At 34.9% G+C, this 27,554-nt stretch overlaps 1 protein-coding gene and 1 long non-coding RNA gene across 6 annotated transcripts in view; one reads left to right on the forward strand and one right to left on the reverse strand.

The window, feature by feature from the left end:
* Positions 1 to 216: 216 nt before the first annotated feature.
* The window catches only part of LOC134541298 (uncharacterized), a 36,944-nt gene continuing 9,606 nt past the window's right edge, over positions 217 to 27,554 (forward strand). The window contains exons 1-5 of one of the 3 annotated variants that reach the window (XR_010076599.1): positions 217 to 361; positions 4,525 to 4,653; positions 10,317 to 10,391; positions 11,740 to 11,818; positions 12,752 to 12,906. This is a non-coding gene — a long non-coding RNA (uncharacterized LOC134541298). Of the gene's footprint in view, positions 362 to 4,524; positions 4,654 to 10,316; positions 10,392 to 11,739; positions 11,819 to 12,751; positions 15,667 to 27,554 lie in introns of those variants that run through there. The other 2 variants (XR_010076598.1, XR_010076600.1) reach the window with 2 other exon arrangements.
* Positions 21,386 to 27,554, reverse strand: part of LOC134541297 (protein singed) — an 86,962-nt gene continuing 80,793 nt past the window's right edge. For all 3 annotated transcript variants that reach the window (XM_063384621.1, XM_063384619.1, XM_063384620.1), the window contains exon 7: positions 21,386 to 23,705. In XM_063384621.1, coding sequence (XP_063240691.1) covers positions 23,503 to 23,705 — 203 coding nt within the window. In that variant the 3' untranslated portion in view covers positions 21,386 to 23,502. The remainder of the gene's footprint in view (positions 23,706 to 27,554) is intronic.

Raw genomic sequence — 27,554 nt, forward strand, 5'->3', positions numbered from 1 at the left:
GGATGCACACCGGCTTACAGTGCGAGGGATTATGGGTTTGAGTCCCATTTATGGGTGTAAATAAATTTATATACGGATATTTTATGGCTAACATAATGATATGGCCGTGGGCTTTGAGCCGCAGGCTACCCCTCTCATACAAAAAAGAAAAGTTGCCTTCTTTGCTATTGGTTATTCTTTTGTCGGCTTTTGAAGAGCGCTTCCGGTGTAGCTCGAATAGTGGCCGGATACGAGGGTGCATTTGACTACGGTGTTAATTGCATAACCATCATGATTACGGAGTCTTATCCCTCAAGCGAAATTAGAGGAAGAAAGCAAATCGCACGACAGATCCAGCTACTGAGACACCGGCGGAAACCAGGTATGACCAGAGCTTGTTATAATTTGCTTTAAACCATTCCGGACCCTACGTCGTACTAAGAGTAGGTATCTGATGATTAAAACGTGTGGGAATTTTCACTCTCTTGAGATTGGCCGTAAACTTTATCCTAACCTCGACATTGAAAGCTGGCACAAATCGATTGAAAATTAATGTTAAAACTCGATGAGTTAAGCGATTTCCACTGTCAGGAATCGCACAGAAACATAACCTGAATCCCTATACCCAGCAGACCCTGCTGCTTAGTTTTGAGTCGCGCTGAATGTGGGCGTCGATCTACTTCACGGAACAGAATCATACCGTCCTTAAACTAGAGGGTTTCACTAGATATCCTTCTGGCCCCCGCAAACCAATTAAATTAGTGAAAGTATTTTTTGAAGGGCTATCACTAGCTGATATTCCAATCTACAAAGAAAGGTACAAAGTTACTCCCAGTGAGTTTTCAGTTGTTCATTGCAAGAAATACTTATGCTTCGGACACCTACACACGTTCTGTAGTATGCTCGATCCTGGGTCCGGGGCCCGTAGTCGAATGTGGGACCATGGAAAAACCATCAACCATTGATAATTACATATATATTTTTGAAACATCAACAAGCTATTGTGAAAAGAACGTGGAAAAATAAAAATGTAGACACCGGACACAATTGTACATTAGTTTTTTTTTTCTTGCGGAAAATATATGGACATTTTTCCGATCCATCGTGTCTTTAATCGTAATGAGTTTTCAGGGTTGTTTTATTTAATTGGTAAATATGTATTGTACGGATTAGCGCCAAAAAAAAATTGTACAAATATGAAATAACTTTCATTATATGCTATCTTACGTCCTCTTTTCAGAACCGCCTGCGGAGATAAAAAATTCCAATTACTTTTGGAGATATCAAATTTTTTAATATTCATTTTTTGGCTATTTTTTTAAAAAAAATTTAAAAATCCGAAAATACCTTTATTCTGTGCTCTTTAACTTCCTCTTTTCATTAAACCCGGCGGAGATCAGAAATTCCAAATACTTTAGGAGATATGGAATTTTTTAATTTTCATGCTGTGCACTATAAATACTTAAAAACTAAACAACCATTAAAATTAATTTTTATTATTTTTAATGTCCGTTCAGTTTCAAAGTATTTATACTGTAGCTGACCTGACCTAATCTACCTTTGTCCCATTTTGTTAGGTCAGGTCAGTTAAATTATAAATACTTAAAACCATACAAGTAAAATTAATTGATATTATTTTTAATTTCCGTTTATTTTGAAGTATTTATCATGTAACTAACCTTACCTAATGGAAAATTTCTGTTATTTAGGCATTCACGCACACACGGCAAAATATAAAATGGCGTTTGTTAAATGATTACATAGGGCTTGTATTGCAAAATAAGAACGGCGATATCTGCAAAAGTAATTGGAATTTTTAATCTCCGCAGGCGGTTTTGAAAAGAGGACGTAAAAGAGCATATAATGAAAGTTATTTCATATTTGTAAGATTTTTTTTGGCGCTAATCCGTACAATACATATTTACCATTTAATTTTCTTTCAGGTTTATTGTGTGTTGAACTTTGGTGCTCTCGTTGTATGAGTTTTGTGCAGGTGTGTCGCTGCAGGTCAGAGGGGTGACGTTCACTGGAGTGGTCACGGCTCTGTGAGATAACTTAACTCTCGCTGACGAAAACATCTATCGGTGACTTGAGGGGGAGGACGGTAGGAGGGGGATGGGTTCCGAAGAAAAATCGGCACGCTCGGGCGTTCAAATTATGAACTAAAACAATATCGAAACACATTCTACTCAGTTGTGTGCACTGTAACTGTTTTCAGTAACCCGTTTAACTTTAATCTCAAATGATATATATATAAAGTGCAAAGACAGTATATTGAAGAAACTCGAGGCTCTTAGGTAAGATAATTACAACTAAATATTTTTTTTTTATATTGACATCATTGAAAACTTAGTTCCGGAAGTAGTTTTATTAGCAAATAACACGGTAGTGGCATTTGGCGGAGTTTGTGTCAGCTCCGACTGACTGTTACAACTAGGCACCTCTGTATGAGTCGTGCTCCGTGAGTCTGTCTTCATGTTGGCTTTATTTCCTTCTTAAAATATTTCTTTAAAATTAGTCAGTTATATTTAGTTTCTTTTACATGCCTTCGCTGGCACTTCCATTTTTTTTTTGCATAATATTTGAGTTATTGGTCTTGTATTGTCAAGTTTGCTTTTGCATGCACTAAATTGTCCTTGAATGTGTAAGGTTTGGGCCCTAGTCACTCACTTTTGGACGGCCATTTGCAAAAGAGGTTGTTCTAATTTTTGCGTTGTCATCTAGGTTAGGTATTTTATTATGTGTGAATTTTTCCCTGTGTTTTATTGGCTCACGTCTCGTGGAGTTGATATTTTTTAGTTCAAGAAGTGTTAAATTTTATTACTTCCTTTTTTAATAATTTTCTTTTCAGATTTCTTGGGGCTTGTGTGAGAGTTTTTTTTAGCCTATTAAGAGACATTCCTGTCTTCAGTTAGTTTTCTGTTATTCAGCTGCGGTGTAAAGTGCTCAAGAAATTACTTGTCTATTTAATTAATTTTTCAGGCCTATATATAAAAAAATCCAAAAAACTTATTTCAACTTCTGTTGCAACAAGTTTTGTGAAATTGTGTTATTTGTCGAAATCAGTATAGTTGAAAATTAAGATGTGGGTTTTTTTTTTGTTTTGATAATATCTTGTGTTGGTTGAACTGCATTGTTCGTAGTGGTACGAGTATTTAATAATCAGGATCCTTGTGACCTGTTTTGGGGTTGTGTGTCATTTCTGTTGTCCCAGGGTTGTGCAGGGGGTGTCGTCCCGATCACAGGTTTTTTTACCCTTTTTTGTGCCGAAGGGTGCTTTTTGAGGTTTAGTCTTCCTTCTGTTGTAATGTGTCCTATTATCTCCTGCTGTGCACTAGATGTTTTGTTACTAATTCTGTCATTTAGGTTTCATCCTATTCGGTCATGTTTTGTTTTTTGTTGTACTCGTATGTGCCGAGATTGGATTTTGATCCCTTTAGCTTCCTCCTCCACTGTAGAGTACTATGTTTTTTTTTCTGTAATGTAATAACTAGGAACAAGAATTTATGGTTTTATTTTTAGTCCGATTTCATTTTAAACAAGATATTTCGGTGTTAGTATTTTAATTATTTTTTTTTATGAACTCTGTTTTTTGATGAATATAGCCAATTATTAAACAAATATGATGTGTAAATGTTTCATTAACTCATCTAAACAAATATTGTGATTGATACATGATACTCTTTTAAGATATTATAATTTGTAATAAGCATTTCTAAATTTTTGGAATAAAAATCAGCATTTGTTCATGTGTTTGAAAAATGTACCAAATGGTGTAATGTAAAAAGAGTTGCTAATAACAGTTAAAAGATTAAAAAAAACTTCAATTAAATTGTTACAACTTTCATGCTTAATATGTTACATTCCTCGAGTTTAATGTATTTAAAGAAATAAGTTTTGTGATTTCAGTTAAATTTGTTATTAAAGAGACTGATTTTTTTATTCAGTTGCATTTTGGTGTTGTATGATATATTGAATTACTTTTTGGTGTTATTTCGGTTTTATCGCAATCCACCTTTTAATATTGTTTGTATTAATAATATCTTTTTTTTATGATTTTTATTTTTTTGGACTTTAGCCCTTAGTTTTTTTTGTTTATTTTCAGTCTGGTAAATGTCTCGATGGCCGTGCGGTTAAAGACGTATGTTTTCCAACCTAGAGATCAGAGCTGCGATGGTTCGAATCACAGCGCTTCCAATGTATTTTGTATAAAAAATTAAATTTAATATGTCGATAAGGACTATAATAGCTATGGTAGGTAATGAAACATCAACCTTATCGCAATCCACCTTTTAATATTGTCCGTAGTAATATATTTTTTTTAATGGTTTTTATTCTTTTTGGACTTAAGCCCTTAGTTTTTTTTTGTTTTATTTTTTTTTTGTTTAGGGTGCTATTACCACCTACCTGCTACGGTGGGTTTTTGATGTTCGGGGAGTGATGTACTGCTAACATGAATGTTGTCCTATACTATCATGAAGATACTGACAACCTGCGATCTCGTGATGTGCCATGCGTGTTTATAAAGCCTTCCTTGCACTGCAGTGCCTCGACTGCTGACTGCAACCGAGGTCCCCCGCTGATGGCATCTCGCAGACGCAGCAGCGACCTGGGTCACCACCACGGAGACCCGGGGCCTCCCCACCCTGTCGCCCGGAGCCTGCGACGGCACGGGTAAGTGGCCAGGGGAGGGCTGGTTGGTGTAACGCTCAGTGCAGCTACTTGCCTTGGCCGTAGCAGGGGTGTTTCCGCGGCGTGTCGTACCTTACTTTTAAATACTTCCGTCGCGAGTGAGCATGATAAATGTGTCATGGTTAGAGACCCGTAAAATTCGCAGGTTCAGTGACCTCCAGGATAGACTCCAATATCCTCTACACACTCGGGCAAATGCCGACTGTTCATTGGCTGCTGACTTGTGAGTCGTCTCGACTGGGTGGCCTATGATTCGACACTTCTATGAGTGAGGGTCTCTAATTGGCCCTCCCTCAGTCCTCCAGATTAACAGTGAACCAATGATAGAAGCAGAACTAAGGTATAATTATTTGAATTTTAGCATAACACGAAATGAAACCGCAAATTTTTCGGGTCTCTAGTCATGGTATACAAGTGTTGTGTTCCACGATGTCGTGGAAATTATGAAGGTGGTCCAAAAGCTCGCGTCTTCAAATTTCTCGACAGTGAAAATAGTAAAAGTGCGTGGTTGAACGCAATTCCACGGGAACACTTCATACCCACAAAATATTCCAGGGTAAGTTGTGCATTAACTCTAGTATTTATTTGCCAATAGTGCTAATATTCAATTAGGGATTTTGCCATTTTTTAATCCGTGTTTTAATCAATCTGGTTTTAAATCTATAAAACATACAATATGCGTTGACAAATGGAATTAAATTAAATAGTATTCAGCAATAAGCATGATTCTGTACCGTTATCGGTAAATATGTAGTTAGGCGGTATTTGCGAAAAAAAATGTTAAAAATCTGAAAATACCTTTATTATATGCTCTTCAACTTCCTCTTTTCATTTAAAGTGGCGGAGATAAATTCCAAATACTTTAGGAGATATAAAAATTTTAAATTTCATCATATGTAGTTCAGCGGTATTTGCGGAAAAAAATGTTAAAAATCCAAAAATACCTTTATTATATGCTCTTCAACTTCCTCTTTTCATTAAAAGTGGTGGAGGTAAGAAATTCCAAATACTTTAGGAGATATCGAATTTTTAAATTTCATCATATGTAGTTGAGCGGTATTTGCGAGAAAAAAAAAGTTAAAAATCCAAAAATACTTTTATTATATGCTCTTCAACTACCTCTTTTCATTAAAAGCGGCGGAAATTCCAAATACTTTAGGAGATACCGAATTTTTGAATTTCAGCACAATACCAGTGCATTCATGTGGCGTGCATGCACCATTGTTTCTTGTTTACGTACGAGTATCTATTTTTTTATTGGATAATGATGTCAAATGATTGTTCGTGATAGGCCAGAATTCAAATGAACTAATACATGATTATTTAGTTTATTTATTGTTTAAAACAGTGTTTAATTACCGCCTCCAACTTAGGAGAGTTTTTAACGTTTCTAATTTTAAAGTCTTATTTCTTATTTGAATATTGTTGCACAAGTAATAAGTAAAAAAAAAATTACGTGAGTTCCTACTGTCCATCCTTTGTCCCGGTTGGTTAGGTCAGGTCAGTTAAATTATAAATAATTTAAAACTAAAGAATAATTAAAATTAATTTACATTATTTTTAATATCACCTTAGTTTGAAAGTATTTATAATGTAACTGATCTGACCTAATCGACCATTTTAGTTTACTGTTCATCCTCTGTCCGGGTTTGTTTGGTCAGGTCAGTTACATTATAAATATTTTAAAACTAAACAGCCATTAAAATTAATTCACATTATTTTTAATGTCGGTTAATTTGAAAGTATTAATAATGTAACTGATCTGACCTAATCAACCATTTTATTAATTACGCATTCACGAACACACAGCAAAATAACAAAAATAGCCGCGGTCGAATGGTTGCAGAGGTCTTGTATTGCAAAATTAAAAAATTCGATATCTCCTAAAGTATTTGGAATTTCTTATCTCCGCCGCTTTTAATGAAAAGAGGAAGTTGAAGAGCATATATAATAAAGGTATTTTCGGTTTTTTGACATTTTTTTCCGCAAATACCGCTGAACTACATATTATTAAAATTTAAAAATTCGATATCTCCTAAAGTATTTGGAATTTCTTACCTCCGCCACTTTTAATGAAAAGAGGAAGTTGAAGAGCATATAATAAAGTTATTTTCGGGTTTTTAACATTTTTTTTCGCAAATACCGCCCAACTACATATTTACCCCGTTATCTTCAGCATAGTAAAATTATTCATTAAAACGCACTTAATAAGTAATAATAAATAGTATTACGCCATGTCCGAAACTGCATATTTTGTATAAAACTTCATGAGACCCAATTTTCAATAAAATTATTTGAAGACGCATTTTAGGGTTTATTATTACATATTTCGTATCTAGAGATGTAAATAAATTTAAGTAATCTCAAAACTCACGCTGTGTAATTTTTAACCTTCGGAAACACGCAAAGATATTGTAATATGTTTAAAAACAAATAATTTCTTGTAATGGTCGTAAGAAATATTTTTAATAATTGGTAAATATTGCAGTTAGCTTATATACTAGGCCTACTCATCCTTAGAAATAAATTTTAACATTTGTCGTAATAATTCCAGTTTGAAGCATTTATAAACTTTGTTCTTTTGTACACTTGTAGATGTATGGAAATGTTTACTGACGATGGCCAAGTTTAATTACACTAAATAAAATTTTTATACAACTATTAACCATTATTACGGCCTTAAAGTACCAAGCATTAAACTCTGAATTCGTAGGTTTTCTTATAGTGGTTATGTTTTGGTTCAAATGGAAAAGCTCTCTATTGATAACAATACTGCCCACATGCATAATATTTATCTGAGTCGGATATTAGCATAGACATTTTATATAAAAAGACAGCAGAATCCTTACACAGGCTGCACAAATACATTTTGCCATGCCAAATTCATCATTGTATCTTAATATAAGCTACATTATTTGCTATTTTATACACGTGTGCTATAATTCATGTCAAGTTAAACTACACTCCATGATATCGTTCTAATTGTAGGAACTGTCAAAAGTATGCTATACACCAAGCATATAAATTAAACATGTGCTATGAGAAGCATTTAAGTTGCTTTTAATTTGTTTGTTCTCACTTCCCTTGATACATGTATATTATTTGTATCGGTTTACTGTTTACAGATGTGGCTTCTGTCAAAAAATACAGCACTAATTTTTTTGCTCTGGTATGTGTGTCAAGATTACCATTTAATTATTCATATAATTTTTTTTTAAATGTTTATAAATACAACTTTCTACGGAGTATACCACGACAACTACTGCAATGTGTATAATCTAATATATAAAATTCTCGTGTCACAGTTTTCGTTGCCATACTCCTCCGAAACGGCTTGACCGATTTTGATGAAATTTTTTGTGCTTATCCGGTATCTATGAGAATCGGCCAACATCTATTTTTCATCCCCCTAAATGTTAGGGGTAGTCCACCCCTAAATTTTTTTTTTTATTTCCAGTTTTTGGTAGGAAATCACCATGGCAACGGCTGTTGCTTTGTTGATGCTTCATTCGTCTCTATGGCAACGGCTATTTCATTGTTAGTGCAGTCCTCATCACCGTTGAAATTTTGCAAGTACTTTAAATATCAAAAATTGCCCTTTTTTTTTCAAGTATATATATTTTACAGACTTGAAACTTCACAGTAATGTTCCTTATGTTACGCAGGATGACATTTTCCGAAAATTAGATCCCATAGCATAGGTGTTTAAAACCAGGCAACAGTGGGTACTTTGTCTGCATGAGAACAGTATTTTGCATTGTTCATGCCTTCTGCGTCTCCATGGCAACGGGCATCGCGTGGCAGTGGCGTACCCACAAGGAGGGGCATGTATAATGAGCGGTGCAAGAGTGATCTGCCTGTAGACTGCCGTAGCGAAGAACGGGTATATCAGTTGTACGTTGCGTGCACGAGTCGGGAAACCATCGGTGCTATTCATTTTCTCCCCGGTACATTATACAGCATTGTAATAAATTTTCAATGAATTTTTTATATTTACCATTACTGTAAATGGGAGATGTGGCATAATTCTTTTTCCATTAGTATAGCCGTGCGAAGCCGGGTCGGGCAGCTAGTAATCTATAATATCCTCTTGCGGATTTAAGTGAATGTAGTTAAATTTCGTTAGCAAATATAATAGTCGTGTTTAATAAAATTTCGTTAAGAGTAACATAAGAGTGGCGGCGGAACGCAAGGGCGGGAGAAACGCGTTCACGTGAAGAAAGAAACGTCCGCGCGCCACGAGCCTACCGCCCCCTGCCTGTGACGTCACGGACATGTTGTAAGGCCTTGAGTCTCGATGGTGTTGCCGCCACGCTAGCAGTACATCACTACTCCACTGTGGATCACACCGACACAGTAAAGCTCTGTTCTCAGCGCGTGCTCGGGTTGCCTCGGAAACCGAAACTGCTCACGATTGTTGGGGCAGAGAGGCTGGTGGTAAAAAACTATAATGGAGAACAAAAATCGGCCCCAATAGATTTTCAAATTTTTGTTTGAAGTTTGAGCACTTTAGCCCTAATTGTTTCCCCGCTGCCCAGTGACTCTGCACTGTTCGGAGTTCAGATTGAGGACGCGGAGCTGTGAGGATGTCTGGCGGACGCTACGTTGGCGCTGCCGGTGCGGAGTTGGTTCCGAGGTGTTTGGACGTGAGCCGAGTTCCATGTCCTAGAACAGATTGCAGAGCAATCACGATTACATTGTATGCTTAGTCGCTCGGCAAAACTGTTTAAATTTCCGACAGTAAAGTAATGAATGGCTAAAAAAAAAAGAACACTCAAAAAACCTATGTAAACATTTGCTATGACCCTATACTATTTCAAATCAGGAACCTGTAATTAAGGTAACCATCAGTTATGTGTTTTTCACACGCTCATCAAATATGTACTTGCAAATTATTTTTACTTGTAAACAAATGCCTTTAGAACTAACAGCTTTCGTTTCCTATTTGCAGCACATTTTACACTGTAATAAAATGGTTTCAATACAAATTCCTTTAATTTACTGTCCATAATTATATATTTCATAGAATTATTTACAGTGTGAAGGTTTGTAAACTTCCTTTATATCCTTAATAAAACCATAATTTGTCTTTAATTGAATAAGGGCCCTTAAAAGTCCTTAAATTTCACCAAAAATCCTTAAAAATTCCTAAAATAAAGACTGATAGCTTGCAAATAATATATGTTATTTTTTTTCCAGACATATTAGCAAACTGCTGTGCGCATGCAAAGTACAATTGGTGAATTTGGGCCATAAGATTAGTTTTCATTTTGTATTTTGTATTTCACCTTCAAACTTAATATGTGTGTTTTGCTGTCTTATTTTGAACTTATAAAGTAAATGTAATTACGTAATTATAAATTAAAATGTTAGCAGTGGAAATTTTGGACACTATGTTTGGGTTAGATGTGTTCCAGAGATAATTGTTAACAATAGGGGCTTATCTGTAAGAATTGAACTAACCAACTTTTTTTTTTTTTTTTGCTTTAACTTGGTATTTAAGATATTTTTTGTACTGATTTTGTGATATTACAAATAATTTCTTAGCTCATGATAGTGGCCAAGGAAATGAAGTAAATGGGTCTTTAAAAAGGCCTTAATGTATGATTTCTCAAGAGGGTACGCCTGAATTATGTTTGTTACAGGTAGACATTTCACTTGGCAGCCACACGCACCCTGACGGCCCCCGAAGATGACAGCTGTCACGCCATGACGTCTCAGTACGTAGTACATGGTTCATACCCTCTCGAGCGATCCAAAACTAAGGAGATTTTAAGCACCCCTTTAAATCATCAATATCACCACCTTAATCACTATCAAGAAGTTAATAACCATTTGTGCAGTTACGTCGACTATCGAATTTTAAATTTTATAATGAAACGGCAACGACCAAATCGAAAAAGACTTAGAAATTAATGTTTTCTTGTGTTGCAAGTACACTTATAGGCCTAATACGAAACTTGGACATGAAATCTAACGTAGAATTTTTTAAAATAAAATATTATTTAGAATATTTTTAAAACACACATTATAACACTAAGTTTGTGTTGTAAAATTGTTTTTGTTAAAACGACTGAAATCAGTCTGTTAATACTTTATACATACAATCATTATCACAAAAGTATCTCAAGAAAATATTGTTAAAAAGTTAATTCACAACAAATAATTTAGTTAAATTAAACTCTTACAGATAAGTCCCTATTGTCCAGAACTATCTCTGAAAAATGTCAACCCAAGCATTGTCTTATCTGAATTTCATATCCCTACCATTTACAGTTGTCACTGATTATATTTACTTGAAAAGTTCAAAGACAGACAATAAAACACACCTCGTTTGAAGATGAGATGTACAAACTATGAAAAACAAAAAATTAAACAATTTTTTATACATAAAATTCTAATCACTTGGCCTGAAACACTCCAAATGGAACTGGGAATGCACAAGGCATTGTTTGGTAGCAAGTCAGACACAAAAGAATGTTAAAGCAGGGCCGGTGCAAGGTAAATTGGCGCCCTAGGCGAAAATCCTTAATGCCCCCCCCCCTCCCCTCGCTGGACACCCCAAAAAAATTTTCCTTGCCTCAAAATACATCATGCAAGCCTGAGATTTTGTCAACAATCAAATGTAAGCAGGCTTGTGTTTTTTTTTTTTACTTTATTACTTATTACAAATCATAAACAGGTCACCGTGGACTTTAAATAATTACTTATATCAATATAAACATTCTAAACTGTTACAAAAATCCATTTTCATCTAGTTTCAATAATCGTTAAACATGTTATATCAGCTGTTATGTGCCGTGCTGCGCCGCCCCCAGCTACTTGGCGCCGGTTGCCTGGTTCGCCTGTATGGAAGCGCCGGCCCTGCGTTAAAGTACCTGCAAGTATCTGTTACTTGCAAGCCATCAGTCTTTATTAAGGAGTTTTCAAGGTCTGTTAGTGAAATGTAATGACTTTGTAAGGATTGTAAGGAAGCGTGATGGCTGGCCGGAGCGCGGAGTGACTGTCCTACTGGTGCAGGGCCTTCTGGGAGGTGAGGGGTGACGGACGTGTGCTCGTGCTTCGCAGGTGAACGGAGGGGGCTGCTCCGTGGACCGTCGTGTGTCCCCTGGAGCTGCAGCACAGTCCAGTCCAGTCCAGTCCAGAGGTAGGCACCACTAGCATCAGTAGTGTGGGAACAACCTTCCACATGACTTGATGTAAGCTTCTGGACATACGCCATTGCTAAGCACATGTATGTCTGTAGAAGAAAACTACAAAAACCCGAAAGACAAAAACACAAATTAAGCAAAAAATTGCTGTTGTCAACAGGATATAAACACCACATAATATTCCATAACAGGAATATGGTCAACAAACAAAGAAAAACTAAGAAAAATGGACTAAGAGAATGAAAATACCCCCACAAATGATGACAGCACAAAAATATTGATCCCAAAAAAAAATTCAGCACAACAGTTGAAACGAGACAAAAAAACGTCAAAACGACATACATGTCTACAGACGTACATGCCCCTAGAAATGGCGTATGTCCAAAAGCTTGCATTAAGTCATGCACTCCCATTGCACAAATCTTTCAAACATAAAACCTTCCACATACCTTCAGTTCTTGTAGGGCCTGAAAGATTGTTTTAACATGCAGCATCACTACCTTGAGGGACCATTTGAAAACGGCTCAAGATATCTGAGTGATGTCTATTTACGAAAACCATTTAAGAATATGCTATAAGTAGAGACCGGAAAAATTCGCGGATTCATTTCGCGGTAGGCTGGACTACAAACTCGTTCACCTTCATTCTGAGCCAGCGATTGGACCACCGTTCACCTGAAGGTCTTTAAGCCAGCGAAAAAACTTCAACAAAAGAAGAATCAAATCACAAGCATCCCAGGTAACACGTGTCACGAGTCATTATCCAATGAGCAGGTGCAATTTGTCCTAGTGCATAGAGGATCATGGAGTCTATCCTAGAGGTCACTGAAACCGCGAATTTTTCCAGTCTCTAGCTGTAAGTAGTTAATTTTTTTTTTTTTTTTCAAACATTTATAAGAGAGTGAACTTATGGTTTAGAACAATTTTCAGGCATGAAACACCTGGTACATATTCTTGACAGCACTCAAGATACTTTCATTACACCTTTATCTTCACTTCTCCGCCATGCAGTGTTACGGACACAGCTCGGCGCGTGACGAGAAGACAGAGCAAGTCCAGAGGAGACACCGCGCTAGAAGCACCAGGTACACCCCCTGACTAGGTGGGCCCCTTAACTAAAAATTTCCAAAATTGTTCACATGCTAGTGTTGGTTAACCACCTTCCTGTCAGTCGGCGGTGGTTCGGTAGTTCAGCCTCGGTGAGAGCGTAGTGCAGTGTTTCGTGACACGCCGGAGACACCAGTAGTCTTTGGGATGCACTTGCATTTTATTGCAATCTGACATCAAGGCAGTTAATCTTTGGTGCAAATCAAGTCTTGTCGATCTTAATCATGATAAAACAATAATAATTTCCTTTACTAGGAAATATTTTCCTATAAACTATGATTACAAATTAGATAATTTAATTCCAACAACGATTCGAAATAATTTTTTCATCAACATGTAGGTTTTTTAGTTTCTAGTTCTCGAACACTTGCCCTAATTAAATATATTACTTACCATGCCATTAATTCAGATTCCATTATTTCTCTTTTCTTAGCACTTATTAGGTCAAAACTAGAATATTGTACAGTAATATGGAACAACAATAATTCATTGGATATTGATAAAATTGAAAATATTCAAAACAAATGTATTAATCTTATTACTCAAAAATCATTTCCCCCTCCTAAATTAACATCACTTTTTGATCGGCGTGCCCTCCTTGACCATCTTTTTATTTCCAATTGTTATTCTTCTAAAATCAATTGTAAATCCATCTTGGATAATACTGGTTTAAGAGTCCCCCAGTATCATAGTCGACTTATGTCTACTTACTGTACAATCAAGAGAAAAAATGATATTATTTTTAGATTAGCAATTTTAATAGATTAGACCTAATAGTAACCAGCTTAACCAATTAGTAAATTATTTTAGTAGCACATGCAGTCAACTTCAATTCACTGTGTATCTTTGTTTTTTGGCATTCTAAATCCACTAATTTTCTGTATTTTTGAATTAATTAATTTTTTGTTTTTAATTTATATTGTTTTGTGTCCTTTGTCTGAGGTGTCTCTTGTGTATTGTGTTTTTTTTTTTGTACCGTGCACACCCCTGTAATCTCTTCGCAGAGCATTGGTGTGCATGTCACAATTTATAAATAAAAAATAAATAAGTTTTTTTTGGTTAGTGAGTTTAACAAACAGTGGTGGAGGCAAAGCGTAGGTAAGGTGGGTGAGGTAAACTACACTTTGGTGTTCACTCAGCTGGGCAGTGCTGAGTCATAAATAAGGTAGGGGAGAAGAGGGGGGGGGGGGGGGGGCAGGTACCCACAGCTCAGTGGATTTTTCATATCATTTTCACTGTGCAATTATAACTTGCTAGTAGGATGAAAATCACAAATCTATTAACAGAATTTATAGGAAACCTAACAAGTTATAAAACATGTGCAGATCATGTTTACAGTTTTTTTGCCAAGATTTTTTTTTTTAATTAATGGGGTTTTAAAAGTTGTACAACAAGATGAATTAGACCCCACCATCTTGAATTTTCCCATCTTTTTTGCCATAATTCTAATTTTGAATTAGGTATTTATCCCGATTTTTTTGGCATGTCGAAGTGTATATCATATCTCCCGTGCCTTCTGTACCTGGTTGCAACCACGTATTCGCTAACAGCCGCGTGGAAATAACTTATTTCTCGCAGGCAACTGCAACTATAATGATGATCACACAAGTTCACAAGTGTTGACTTCAACAAGTAGACGAAGCTAAGTCCTACGCCATGTCAAACCAAAAAATTCAGAACTGAAGCTTTTAACTGCAAGTGGTATCTAAATTTTTGACATTGCATGATGGAGATGCCTGATCCCCTGGCCCTGTGGTAGAGTATAAACATAAACCAATAGTAGTGTTCCCAATCTCTCTCCCCACAGTCTAGTATTCTTAGCTTGGTTAAAATTCAACAGAAGTCAGTAAAATAATAAAAAGAAATTAACTTAATTGTGGTAAAAACTGTTCCTTAATAGGCTCCTTCTAATAATGAATTTGATTCAGTGTGTGCTGGACTCCTTTTGTGCTTAAGCAGTTTCGATTAGTCTTAAAAACTTTGCTCACTGGTTCAGATGATGTGTTTGTTATCTGTGAAGGCTGAAATGATTAATGCATATCCTCTTCTTTTTGTAATAATAAAATGAGTTAAATTGATAGATTCTTACATACTTATTGATAGGGACAAGTTATAGGATTAATTGTGATAAAGCCAAAGTAACTCATTGTGCTATTGCGTGGTACATGTCAGTGCACCATGCAATACCACAAAGTAAGTTAATACACAACTAAGAACCAAAATGTTACTTAATTCATAAAATATCAGCATCTTTTATTAAAAATGCTGATTTAAATCACAATAACATAATATTTTAATACACAAAATTCGATGAATGAATATTTAGTGTGACATTTGTACCATAGTGTATGTAATAAATTGATTGGATAAATTTTTTTTTTATTTACATTGCAATGTTGGTACATTTGTCGAACACAGACAAATACTTTTCAATTAATTTTTATTGTCTTATCTATTAGTGTCATTATAATATTGTGATTAATGTAAAGGTGCTTAATTCATCAGTAAAAACGACTCTGGTGAAACAAGTATCATACTTAAGCATTATATTTATGGAATAATATGATATATTTATGAATAAATAGGATTCATAAAATATAAAACAAAAAAATGGGTGCGTGTACTTATGTACGCCCGTGAGAAGTTATACTTCTTTGGCATCATTAAACGATAGTTTTTAATTGCATGCAAATAATGAACTACAATAAAATAATAAAAGGGCTGGAAAAAGATAGTCAACACAGTCAATAAAGTTCAATTTAAATTTGAAAAAATAAATAAAATTTAGAGTAATAAATATATGTGAAATAATTTGTACTAAATATTATAAGATTCTTAATTTTAAATATTTATTATTGATTATTTAATATTTTAAAAGAAAATAAATAAATTCAAAAATTTAATTTAAGTTTAATCATTTTTTAAATATTTATTTTCTAAATTTAATATTCACTTTTCATTTTGATGTGACGTCTTATAAATCGATGAATGCCGGCTGCACGCACGAATTAGTCTCCATGGTAGCATTAAACGTTTAACGCAACCTTGTTGGAAGTCGCATTAGAAGTATAACTTCAATAAAACTGAAATTGCCTTAAAAATAAAACCATAAAATCTTGTATATATTTATTAATGATGCACAGAATGCGGTGGCAATTCACAGCAAATGCTGTGTTGCAAACATTGACTGATTGTGTGTTGGACTGCCAGATACCTTAATGCAACCCTTAAAATATTTATTTTATTTTTCCTCTTCAAAGACTTAAGTTGCAAGTTCAGAAGCAGGTTGTCACATGTATGATAATTTTTTTTGACCTTCCAAGAAGTAACATCATTTTCAAAGTCTGAGACCACTAACCTCAATTTTTTTAAAAAAAAAAAAAAGAAAAGAAAAGGTTAACAAATGTATTGAATTATGATCAACAGTTGCCATAAGTGAAAGGAATATTCAAATGTTATAAATTTTTAAGAAGTGTGTTATGATGTTTGTATCTAATAAAACATAATTTAAAATAATTATGAAGTGTATGTGATTCATGTAATAATTGGAAATGTGAGGTCATGTTGGGATGTTTAAGCAATGTGCCTTGCTCAGTTCATTTTATTGTCAATATGTTAGAGATTTTTCTGTAACTTTATTCCTATAGCACTCTTAAATTTATTGTAAATTTACCAATTTTCTCACCTAATATTTACTTTGTTATTTTTGCAAGCTGCAAAATGTCACAAGTGATCATAATAATGAACTATTATGTTATGCTTTACAGCAAGTATTAGATAATCTTTTACAAATATTTTGAGACTAGAACATAGAATGAGTGTTTGCTATTGTGTTAATAAAAAAAAACATGAAAATGGTATGTTCTGTAAATGATTCATACGTGGGGTAATGTCGATGTAATATGATTTTTTTGGACACAACACCACTTCAGTTTTGCATTGTTGGTCATTGTAAAAAAAATAAAGAATGTAAAGTAATAAATTAAAATGAAAACCCCACAGGGAACAGGCCTAAATGAGCTGGTGTCGAACAGATGAACCTAAGGTTGAACTTGAACAGGTATCATGGATAGCACAACAGCACCATGGTTCTCTATGACTACAGTTGCGATGTTTTGGGAGGTGGCACCTGTTCGCGTCATAAGGCACAGACAGGCTGACAGCAACAACTGTTTCATCATAGGAAACTGTATTTCTGTGCTGTTGGTGTCTTGTCCATAATACCTACTTGTTAAGGTTAAATTATTGAATCTGGTTCAATCGTTGAATCTGTTTTGACATCAACAAATTTAGGCTTGTTTTCTGTGAGTTTTCATTTTTTTAATACTTTGATGTCTTAATAATTTTTTAATGACCAACAGTGCGAAAATTGATGACCAAAACATATGTTGCCAGACAAACTGAAGATCATAGGAATTTTTTTTGTACCTATGGAGAATATAATGAAACTTCATTCTTTTTATTGTCAATAAATTGTTAAAAATGACCCTACCTGATTTTTATTTTCTAATTAGAAATTAATTTGAACTGTTGCAAACCAAATGAGGAAACAATTTTTTTTGTGTTGGACTTAGAGCAATAAATTTAGTGGTTTTAAGGGCCCTGGGAGGCATAATATTTGTACAATCCATGTAATAATTTGTACAAATATAGCACAAACTTGAAAAAGTTTGTACAATATTTGTACAATATGTGTAATAATTTGTACAAATATAGCACAAACTTGAAAAAGTTTGTACAAACTTTCAATGGTTTGAATATTATTTGTTAATGTAGATACATTAAGACAAATATTGCCTAGATATTTACTCAGTTTATGGAAAAATATGCTTAATTTAATGTATATTCCATAAATAATTAACCAGAAATGCTTAATTTCATGGGAAAAAATGCCTTATTTAACTGTACTAAGTCCAACAAAAAAAAATTCATTTCTTCTTTAATAAAATTTAAATTTTGTGAAAAAGTTAAAAATAAGAGAGGAACAGTTTTCTGTCAAAAATCATATTTATTTCACAAATTAATTATTAATTTAAACAGTATGTACAAGAATGGAGTCTTCACAAAGTGTATGTTGCAATGGTGTCTCCATCAGTGCAACAGGATAATCACCCAAGGTGAAAAAACTCTAATGCTGCATGGGGGGGGTAGATTGTCCAGCCATGCTGCATATGGGCGTCTGCTGGGACTGTCACACCTGCAACAACCAGACAAACCCTAGATGAGTTTCAAAAATATGTCAAGATGTTCAAAGCATATTGCTAGTGGAATATTAAGTTGACAGAAGTGTCAAGCTTATATATATTCATGAATATTAAGGTTTTAACAAAAATTTTCTTACCTAAGTGAAATGAATTAGATATCAAAAATATATATAATATCATGATAATATAACCACACGTTGTAAAAATCAAAAACAAACATGTGTGCAATCAGTCACTTAGAATGAAATGTGTTCTTAAAAATTAGAATGTTAGCAGAAATTGCATATTCTGAGGAACTGGTCGCTAATTAGCAGGGCTCATTTACATCATGTGTTCCCAAAAGGGGAAGGAAGAAATAATTTATCAACTAATATTTGTAGTTTTGTCTCTAAAGGCTTGAACAGACATGTTTCACTAGGAAGTCATGATTCCACTGCAGTTGCTGCTGTACATACAGTTACCAGCAGATAAATGGAGAGACCTTGCTTTGTGTTGTGAGAGTTTCCTGCCACTGGCTAGACTGAAACAGACTTCTGTAGACAGACCTGTGCACGCGTCTCTTCTGTTTACAGAAGTTGAAACAGACTTCATTTTATTTCCCTGTGGAGATTTTGCGCTAAATTAAATTTACAGACGTGCTATTCAAAACGTGCAGTAATATTAGGTACATACCATCGTGCAATCTGAAGACATGCTAAGAATCCCAAAATAAATTAATTGGCTATGCTGGTTTGATTGGAAATAACACAACCACCCTTGATTATTAAATACATATTTACTTGTAATAATTCTTTCAAAATTATTGTATTAAAAGGTTTCTTAAAGAATTTATTTTTTAAGATAGTCTAGAAACGAAACACTTTGAACCTGGATACAACATTTTTTTGGGATAGAATACAAATATTTTCTTGCCGTTCTACTGTAGTCGGCAATTAATAAAGTTTGCATGGTCATATAGTTGTTTCATTTAGTATTTTGGATACCAGCCAAGATGTACCAAGGAAGAAATCCAATCCAACACAGCTGTCCCTGCATGTAACTCACCTCTGGCAAGTGGACGGTCGCTCCGAGACAGACGGCGGCCTGGCCGGTGGTGGCGAGGACAGACGAGGACACAGCTCAACTGGACATACTGTTACGACGGGACGCTGTCTCAGCTCGGGCAGGTCTTCGACACAGGACCCAGTAACCAGCCGGGTGGAACACCGAGCCAACGACCAGGTTTCCTAGCCTGGGTGACCTCCATTGCCGTCTCGCCTAGCAGCGGCGAACCTGCAGACAACTTGCAGTGTAGTGAAAGAATAAATAATTTAGATGAGCTATCAATCTTCTCTACGTGCTTTATGGAAAAGTGAGTGAATTTTTATGATGCGTACCTACCATGGAACAAAAACGTTACTTGCAAATAAAATGATAAATATGTGCTTTTAAATCATATACTTTAGTGATTGATATTGAATATTGGTAAATATAATTAATATGTATTTATTGTGAATATTAGTGTTAGATGTTGTGTTTATTAACCTTTTCAAGTGTATATTATATAAGTGAGGTTATGTTCTCACATGTATAATTTATTTTAATTATTTTATCTCTTAAAAATTTTATAAGCATGTTTGTAATATTAATATTGGATACGGAGTATTTATTTAATTTTTTTTACTTTGAATGAATTTATACTTTTATCAATATTTTATTTCTATTAATTTTTTTGCATGAAAAATTAAATATTTTTATAATGCCAAATAAGCATTCACATATGTACACGTGCCCAATTTTTATTTTCCTGTTGATTCATTCTGAATTTTCTAGAAAATAATGAATATCAAAGTTCAGAAATATTTGTGTGTGTTTGTAGTGTCCAACATGTGACGGTTTTAATTATCTGTGATTGGCTCATTTTATCTTAGCCAGGCCAATAATAATATCTGTTTGGTATATTCTGATTCACAAAAAATTGCATCTTCCCATTTCAAAAAAGGCTCCATGTACATTTCTTCCATTGTTTCCATAATACAATTTCAGTTTAAACAATTAGACATATATATTGCATGCACAGTAATGGCAGACTGACTGGATTATAAGCGGCATGGTTGCACCTAGGTAGAGCGGGTGATTTAGAGTTTCCTGTACGCCTAAGGTTGTGGTCTAACATAAAACCAAGTTACACTGATCGGTGATCGGCAATCAGGATAGCAATGTCAAAACCTTTTCTTCTACAAAATCAGAAATAGCAGGGTTCTCTGTTATAGTTTGCAGTCTATGAATATTAATGTTAATTGCACAGCAGTTTTGATAGTTCACTAATACCACCTTTGCTTCTATTGCATTCAAAAAATATAATAAGGCAGAAATTCAGTATGTAATAAAGTTAAGAATTTTTAATTTTTTTTCACACAACTTACAGAATTCTCTGTAATGCAGTGAAAGCATCCCACAAGTGCTTGAGCTAGTTCGGCACAATGACAGAATGGCTAGACTGCAGTGGTTTTGTCCTAGAGAGCGAGAGACAATATGAAAGACTGCAACAAGTAGTCCAGTAGGTGGAGAACACAGATTACTGCTTCAAAGCGAGGGAAAGCAAAAGACAGACTGATGAGGTAGTTGAAATCACAGGTCTGCAATATGATACATCAAGGAGAACTATGGTTGATAGCAATTATATCTCTGTTACAAACAAGTAGTCATGATTTTATGGTTTTAAATTTGGACAGATCCCATTTTTATATGTGAAAACCAGAAACCACATTATTGGACCTACCACACAGCAACTTATCAGTAGCAGAGAGGGGGGAAAAAAATATGTTCAATTGACAGAATGCTTTAAGATATTTCTGGTGCCGACATTTCAAATTTGAATACAAGAAATTGATATGCAATGTTTAAAGCTCATGTTTCTCTGTATGCTTTTAGCGACATGTATGGGTTAAAGATACGGATTGTTTTTAATAATTCACTTTTAACTAAATTTTTAAACTAACTTTTTTACTCTAAAAACCATACATTACAAACTAAATAAATCATAAAGATTACACAACTAAATATTTATGAATTGAATTATACATTTTAAAAGTCAAAATGAGAACTCATGTAAACTTTAATGTTTTGCTTTATATTTTGGTGTTATGTGCTGTATTAACTTCCAATTCACTGTTATTTTGGTTTTATTACTATTCACCATATTGCCTGCACATAAGGTTACTAGGATTTATAATACCCAGCTTCTTAGAAACTGATCAACTAATTACATGAGTTTATAGAAGTCAAGTTTAATGTCCAATAGTTACTACAAGTATACAATACATTCAGATAAATAAAGCTTCTTTGCAATGGAGACACCGTCAACTACTGAAGCTACAGGACACCACGTCGAACACACAACACAAGACGACAACTCCAAATTAAGACCACAACATCGTAACGTTCACTTGACAAACTCCCCATCTATTGTGCATATGCAATCCTGGGACAGTACACGGAGCGCGTAGCTGTTTACATCAAGACATTTACCACAGAGTTCATTTTGTTGTTATTTCTCAAACTTTGAGCTACAAAATGCAGAACCAAGCAACCATTTATATGCATCCTTTACACGACACTTAATATAAAAAAAAAATCACACCCTAAAAAAGAATGTTAAGATGAAGGGCTTTCTTAAAGGTGTCAACATTTATCTTTATAATATACCACGAATTGGACAAAGCATTGAAGACTACACGCGAACGTGTACGTAGCACCCGCGCTAGCGATGGTGCAAACACAACAGCGTAAACAAACACATACACAATGTTGTAGAGAGAGCGTTGTGCAAGAGTTACAACATGATCCCTTCTCTCAACGAGTTACTCGATAAATGCAGACTCTGGTATGTCGGGTTACCACCATGCTTACGGTAAAAACACTCAGCTGATACATTTATAAGACTTTTTAACCCTAAGTGTGTTTTAAGCTATCATATCAAGTGCTATAACATTTATGATTACATAAATTATTCCTGGATGTATTTACAGCAACAGACATTTAAAAAAAACTCTCCCACCGAAACATTTCATATCAAACATAACATCAGAACTGCTCACGACCCTTACATCTTGTGCGCAGAAAACTACACTTAAATTATGTACCATATAAAACATTTAATTGTATAAAGTAGCATGTTAACTCTCATACATTTACTTATTTCCTTAATACTAAACCTTATTTACTTAACACTACCGAATTTTCAAATTAAAACGTGGCATTATAGACGTAATAAAATACTTGCATGAAACAACAAAAAAAAAACCCAACAACTGTATATGTGAAACGAAAGAGCTAAACACCCAACAAGTAAATGCTTGATGTTGAACTGCCACCATGTGCAATGGTTAAATAGCAGCGTTCCACCTTGGATCAACTGCCGTTCTGTTGAGTTCATTTTGATGCCCTGCAAACAAAATTCCGAGATAATGTTTCGTCAGAGCGACCGAACTGAAACGCCCAGGCAACACACAACTTTGCAACCTAGGCAAAGGTTTATTTATTTCTTTATCTCTTTTAACTATAACGAGGGACTTTTAACCATGCCTGAAAATGCATCAGTAATAAATAAAATAAATATAAATAAATGTTTAGGCCGTACCCAAACGGACCCGATTCCTATTACGTTAATGAGCATTATTTAGGTGCTGAATGTGATATTCTTGTATACCTTCTTAGTAAAATGTTTAAATTACAACCATGCACATTACACTTCCACCACATTGTTAACTACTTAGCACACTGACTACACTTACTTAAACATTACTACATGTTACTCTCAGGCCTGCCACTTGAATTCTTTACAAACTTCTTGCAAATCACAACATTTAGAGTACAGAATGTTCACTCCAGTTCTTTGGACACCTGTAAAGGTTTCTTTTAATTCTTAAAAGAAGGTAGATGAGACTACTTAACTAATTTAATATAATACAAGCTTTGTTACCCTTAAAACTATCTTTTCACCACAAATATCTTGAAATGACATGAATATGCTCAGTGTTAAGATTAAATACACCAGTTTTTTTATGCTTTATCTACATACACACACACACACTAACACCACACACATTAATGCCATTAGAAAGCTAGATTCTACAAAAAAAAAAATTTTTACGTTTCAGCCTTTGTTCTTAACATCTGATGAGCTTCTCTCGTCTGTCCAAAACCAACACCAGGGTCGGTCACACACTCGCTGCACATCAGAAACATTCCACAGCATTTGACCACAAAAGTGCACACACATTTACTTATGAACGATGAACAGATCTGACGACACGCACGCTCCTCGCTCGTCGACTGGATATGCTCAGCGAAGACGGACAACACACAGGTGGGGGGGGGAGAGGTGGCTCAGTACTCCCACTTGGTGGCGCTCTCGTAGTCCGTGTCTCCGAGGCGGAAGGCCCCGTTCTTGCCGGCCACGAGGTACTCCCCGCCCACGCTCTTGATGCAGATCCGGGTCGGCTCCCGCAGCTCCAGGTAGAAGCCCTCGGGAGAGTCCGAGTCCGCCGTCACCGACTCCCCGTCCACGTGCCAGTACTTGTCGTTCTGACCTGCGCACGCCCCGTCCCGTCACAGGCTACAGCAAGCCGCTCAGTAACAACCGCATCCTCGCGCTGGCCATGAGATAGAGCTGTGCCGATCCGTATCGGCAGGTACCGATATTGCAGATATTTTGGTGTATCAGATCGTATTCAGGATCCACCAAAACGAGAAAAAAATTGCAGGCACTGTATGTTTTTGCCCAGATATTGTTATTATTGAATTAATTGTTTTACTTAATTATTTCGAGGATTTGTAATAAACTTTACCATAATTATTGCACGAAAAGGTATGTAATAATTATTTAAAATTAGGTTTCATAATTAACTTCGCAACATGGTATAAGTTTACCCGAACTACGTTTCCTTTTTCTTGTCACGTTTATCGTGCGACATAAAATGGCGATGTCTCGCAGTCCGTACAAAAAGACCGGGCGTGGTTATAAAACCGTAAATATACATTTAAGATAACGTGTGTACAAAATACAAAATGATTTGGCAGTTTTATTAAAACATGTCTGTTTAGCTAACTTATCCCCAAAAATAAATTTTCACCAAAGCCAACTAATACGCAGTTTTATTTCTGTTTGCGTTACATACAACAGGTCAGCCGGCAGTAGTTTGAGAAGTTAGTGAGAGATAGCTCTCCCGTCGCTACATTAGGTAGTTTTTACGTTTCAAGGCAGATGTCTCTAAGTGTAATTGATTGAAAAAATTTTGATTTTCTTTTAGCGTACCGCTTGAATAAAATACGTGTTTTGTTTATTAAAGGCAACGAAACTGCTCAGAATTATTATATATTGTGACGCCTGTAACTTTACGAGATACTTCGGCTTTACTATCCAAATATAAACAAAAGCAGTAATTAATGCATCATTGAATTTTTTTTACTAGACTTTTTTTGTTTTGGTTATGTTAAAAGTCTGCAATTAACACAAGTGCTTGTTATTTTTCTGTATGAGTGGTGTTGAGTCAGTACATTTTACTGGCTGAATAAAAAAAAATATTTGTGAGAATACCATGTCGTTCATTTGGAAATACTTTACAGTATCAGAAGACAATAATTCCAAAGCTAAATGTACAATTTATTGTGTGATAAGATCGTGAGGTAAGTTGTAAGCATTCTGTGTACATTTGCATATTGTAAAAAAAAAACATTCAGACATTAAACACACAACAAATTTGCAACTCCTGTTATATTTTACAGTTTTTTTAAATTTTGATACAGGTGTAAGTAAAAATTATTTTATAATGTATCGGTCCCGGATCGGCCGATATTAAAAATTAATATCGGTAGATCGGTGTATCAGCAAAATTTGTAGATCAGCACAGCTCTGCAATGAGAGATGTTGTATATGCCCTTAAAAAGTATTGATTTATTGACGTTATAACATCTTATAAATCAATGAACGCCGGCTGCACGCACAAAAAATTGTCACGTTCCGCCTGAGCTGAGCATTCAAGAACCAGCCAACCACCGTGCGAGAAAATCTTCTATAATATCAAACAGGTTAAGGCAAGCTTTTTAACTAATTGTTCGTGATTATATTTAAACAAATTATTTAAATTAAATTTGCAAATACTGTAAATAATAATTGAAAATTAAAAAGTATGCAATTTTTCATCAATGTTTTCTTATGACGTTATCATGTAAAATTATCCTCCGTAAACCGTATTTACAGACAAATTTCCCCCCCCCCCCCCCCCCTTCACCCCTTTTTTTTAAAGTTACTGTAATTAAATAAATGTTCGCTAACAGATCGTCCAAATTTTCATTAAGAACCCACTAAGTGATCATTAAAATTTCAAAAGATAAAATTAAAATTTCACTATGCACATTTATCACATGTATGTTAACATTAAGGAAATATCTGTGATATTTTCATTAAAGAGCTTATTGTAAGAACCCTGAATCAACACACTATTTTTAAGATAATCAAATACATTAATGACGACGAATAAAGAAAATAATGGACGAAAAGGCAGGCAGCCACAGCTGGAGCCAGATATTATCCTGGCTACCAACTTGCTAAAATTCAGGCAGGACATTTCAGACAGACATTTAAATTAGAGATGGGTCGAGTCTTGGTTTATCGAGTCGAGCCGAGCCGAGTTGGGTCAGATTGACTCGACTCGAAAACCGAGTCACATATTTTATCAAGTTCGAGACTCGAAACACGTTTCGAGTTAAGTAACAGCATAGTGACATTATAGCACTTTATTATAGGTTGTCTTGAGTTTTCGCCAAGTCATTAATACAGCAAGAAATGATAATGACCTTTAAACAAAACAAATCCCGTGCAAACCTAACCTTGCCTGCTAGGTACCATGCTACGGCGCTAAAATAGGCACAAGTGCAACCAAACCTAGGCCTACCTTCATTTATGAACGTGATGTCGTAACGTGATTTTGTCGATAGTGGCGACAGTTTATAGGACAAAATTATGTCACATGACCATTTTATATATTAAAAAAAAGGCTTGGAAAACAGCGTGCACTGTTTTCATTTTGTTTTTCATCCTGTGTTTACTTAAAATACGGTACCGCATTTGTTTACAAAATACGTCAAATGGATTTTCACTGAAGAAAAATATGTTGCAAAACGCACATGTATTAATAATCATCACGTTTATCGTGCCCCGTTTATAAAAACTCGTATAAACAAGAGATTTCCGTAACCTAAAAATGAAAACATAAAATAATTATATTGTAATATTTAGTAAATAACACCAAGCCGTGATGCGTGAAAATGGCTGCGTGTAAGGCCAGCCAGCCTTGCATTTTGGAACTAAATTTAGCTGTGCTCCGCTACGCAGCGCTGCGTTACAATAACATTTAGGATAAAATTACTTTTCTTTTGTTTGAATAAAATATAATAATAACAACGCTCATGCATTTTATTTGGCAATCAGTTACTGATCGCCGAATCAAATGCATGAAATATTTATTTAAAAACATATTGATATTCTTGTAGTTGTAACAAGTTTCGGGCGAATAATCTTGCCGCGGAAAGTGTATTTACATTGAGAATGTGACAATGTGACAAGGCCTATATGCCTTGAGCTGTTTGTTCATGTGGGGATCTGCCGGTGGATTGAAAAAAAAAAAAGTTACGTAACTCGGGAAGCCTTCTTTTCACAGACGAAAGAGCCAAACTCCCGATCGTACATCTTCGTTTTTTTTTTTTTTGTTCATTGTAAATAAATATGGCGGTGTTGATAAAAGGAAATACCATAAACAAGGCAACAGTATTTATTTGTACGCCGCCATATTTTTCGTTTGCAGTGTGTCCGTGAATGTTTATTTTGGACAACTCATGATAACTATGGTCAATTAGGTTAGGTTCGCTACATTATAAATACTTTAACCCTTTTAGTGCCAAAGTCCGATAAATCGGCCTTGCCTTGTTGTGCGAGAATTGCCAGGGCCGAAAAATCGGCCAGATTTTTTTTCCGTTTTCAAGACAGGTTTTTGTTACTAGCAGCGCATTCTACCTTTCTCTAATGAAGTGTCCTACTATCTAGTTCCTTTTTCTGTAAACAGGTAGCGTATGTGCCCTACTATTTAGTTCTTTTTTCTCACAACAGAGAGTATGAGTGTCATACTGCTGGACATCGCACAGCGTAAGAAACCGCGTTTTGCTGCATTTTTTATCCTAAAGAAACACTTTTCCTTTTGAAAAAAAATTGTTTCTTTTGTAAATTCTTTATTTTAATTCTTTTATAAATATCATGAAACTGTTTTCCAGAAATTTCTACAAATGTATTTTTTTCAAAGTTATGACAACAATGGTTCATTTATGTAAACGATATATGTAACTACCAGTTTCGTGGATATTACAAATTGCGTAGGATTTTATAC

This window comes from Bacillus rossius, chromosome 18 (assembly GCF_032445375.1).
Source record: "Bacillus rossius redtenbacheri isolate Brsri chromosome 18, Brsri_v3, whole genome shotgun sequence".
In the NCBI taxonomy this organism is placed as follows: Eukaryota; Metazoa; Arthropoda; class Insecta; order Phasmatodea; family Bacillidae; genus Bacillus; species Bacillus rossius.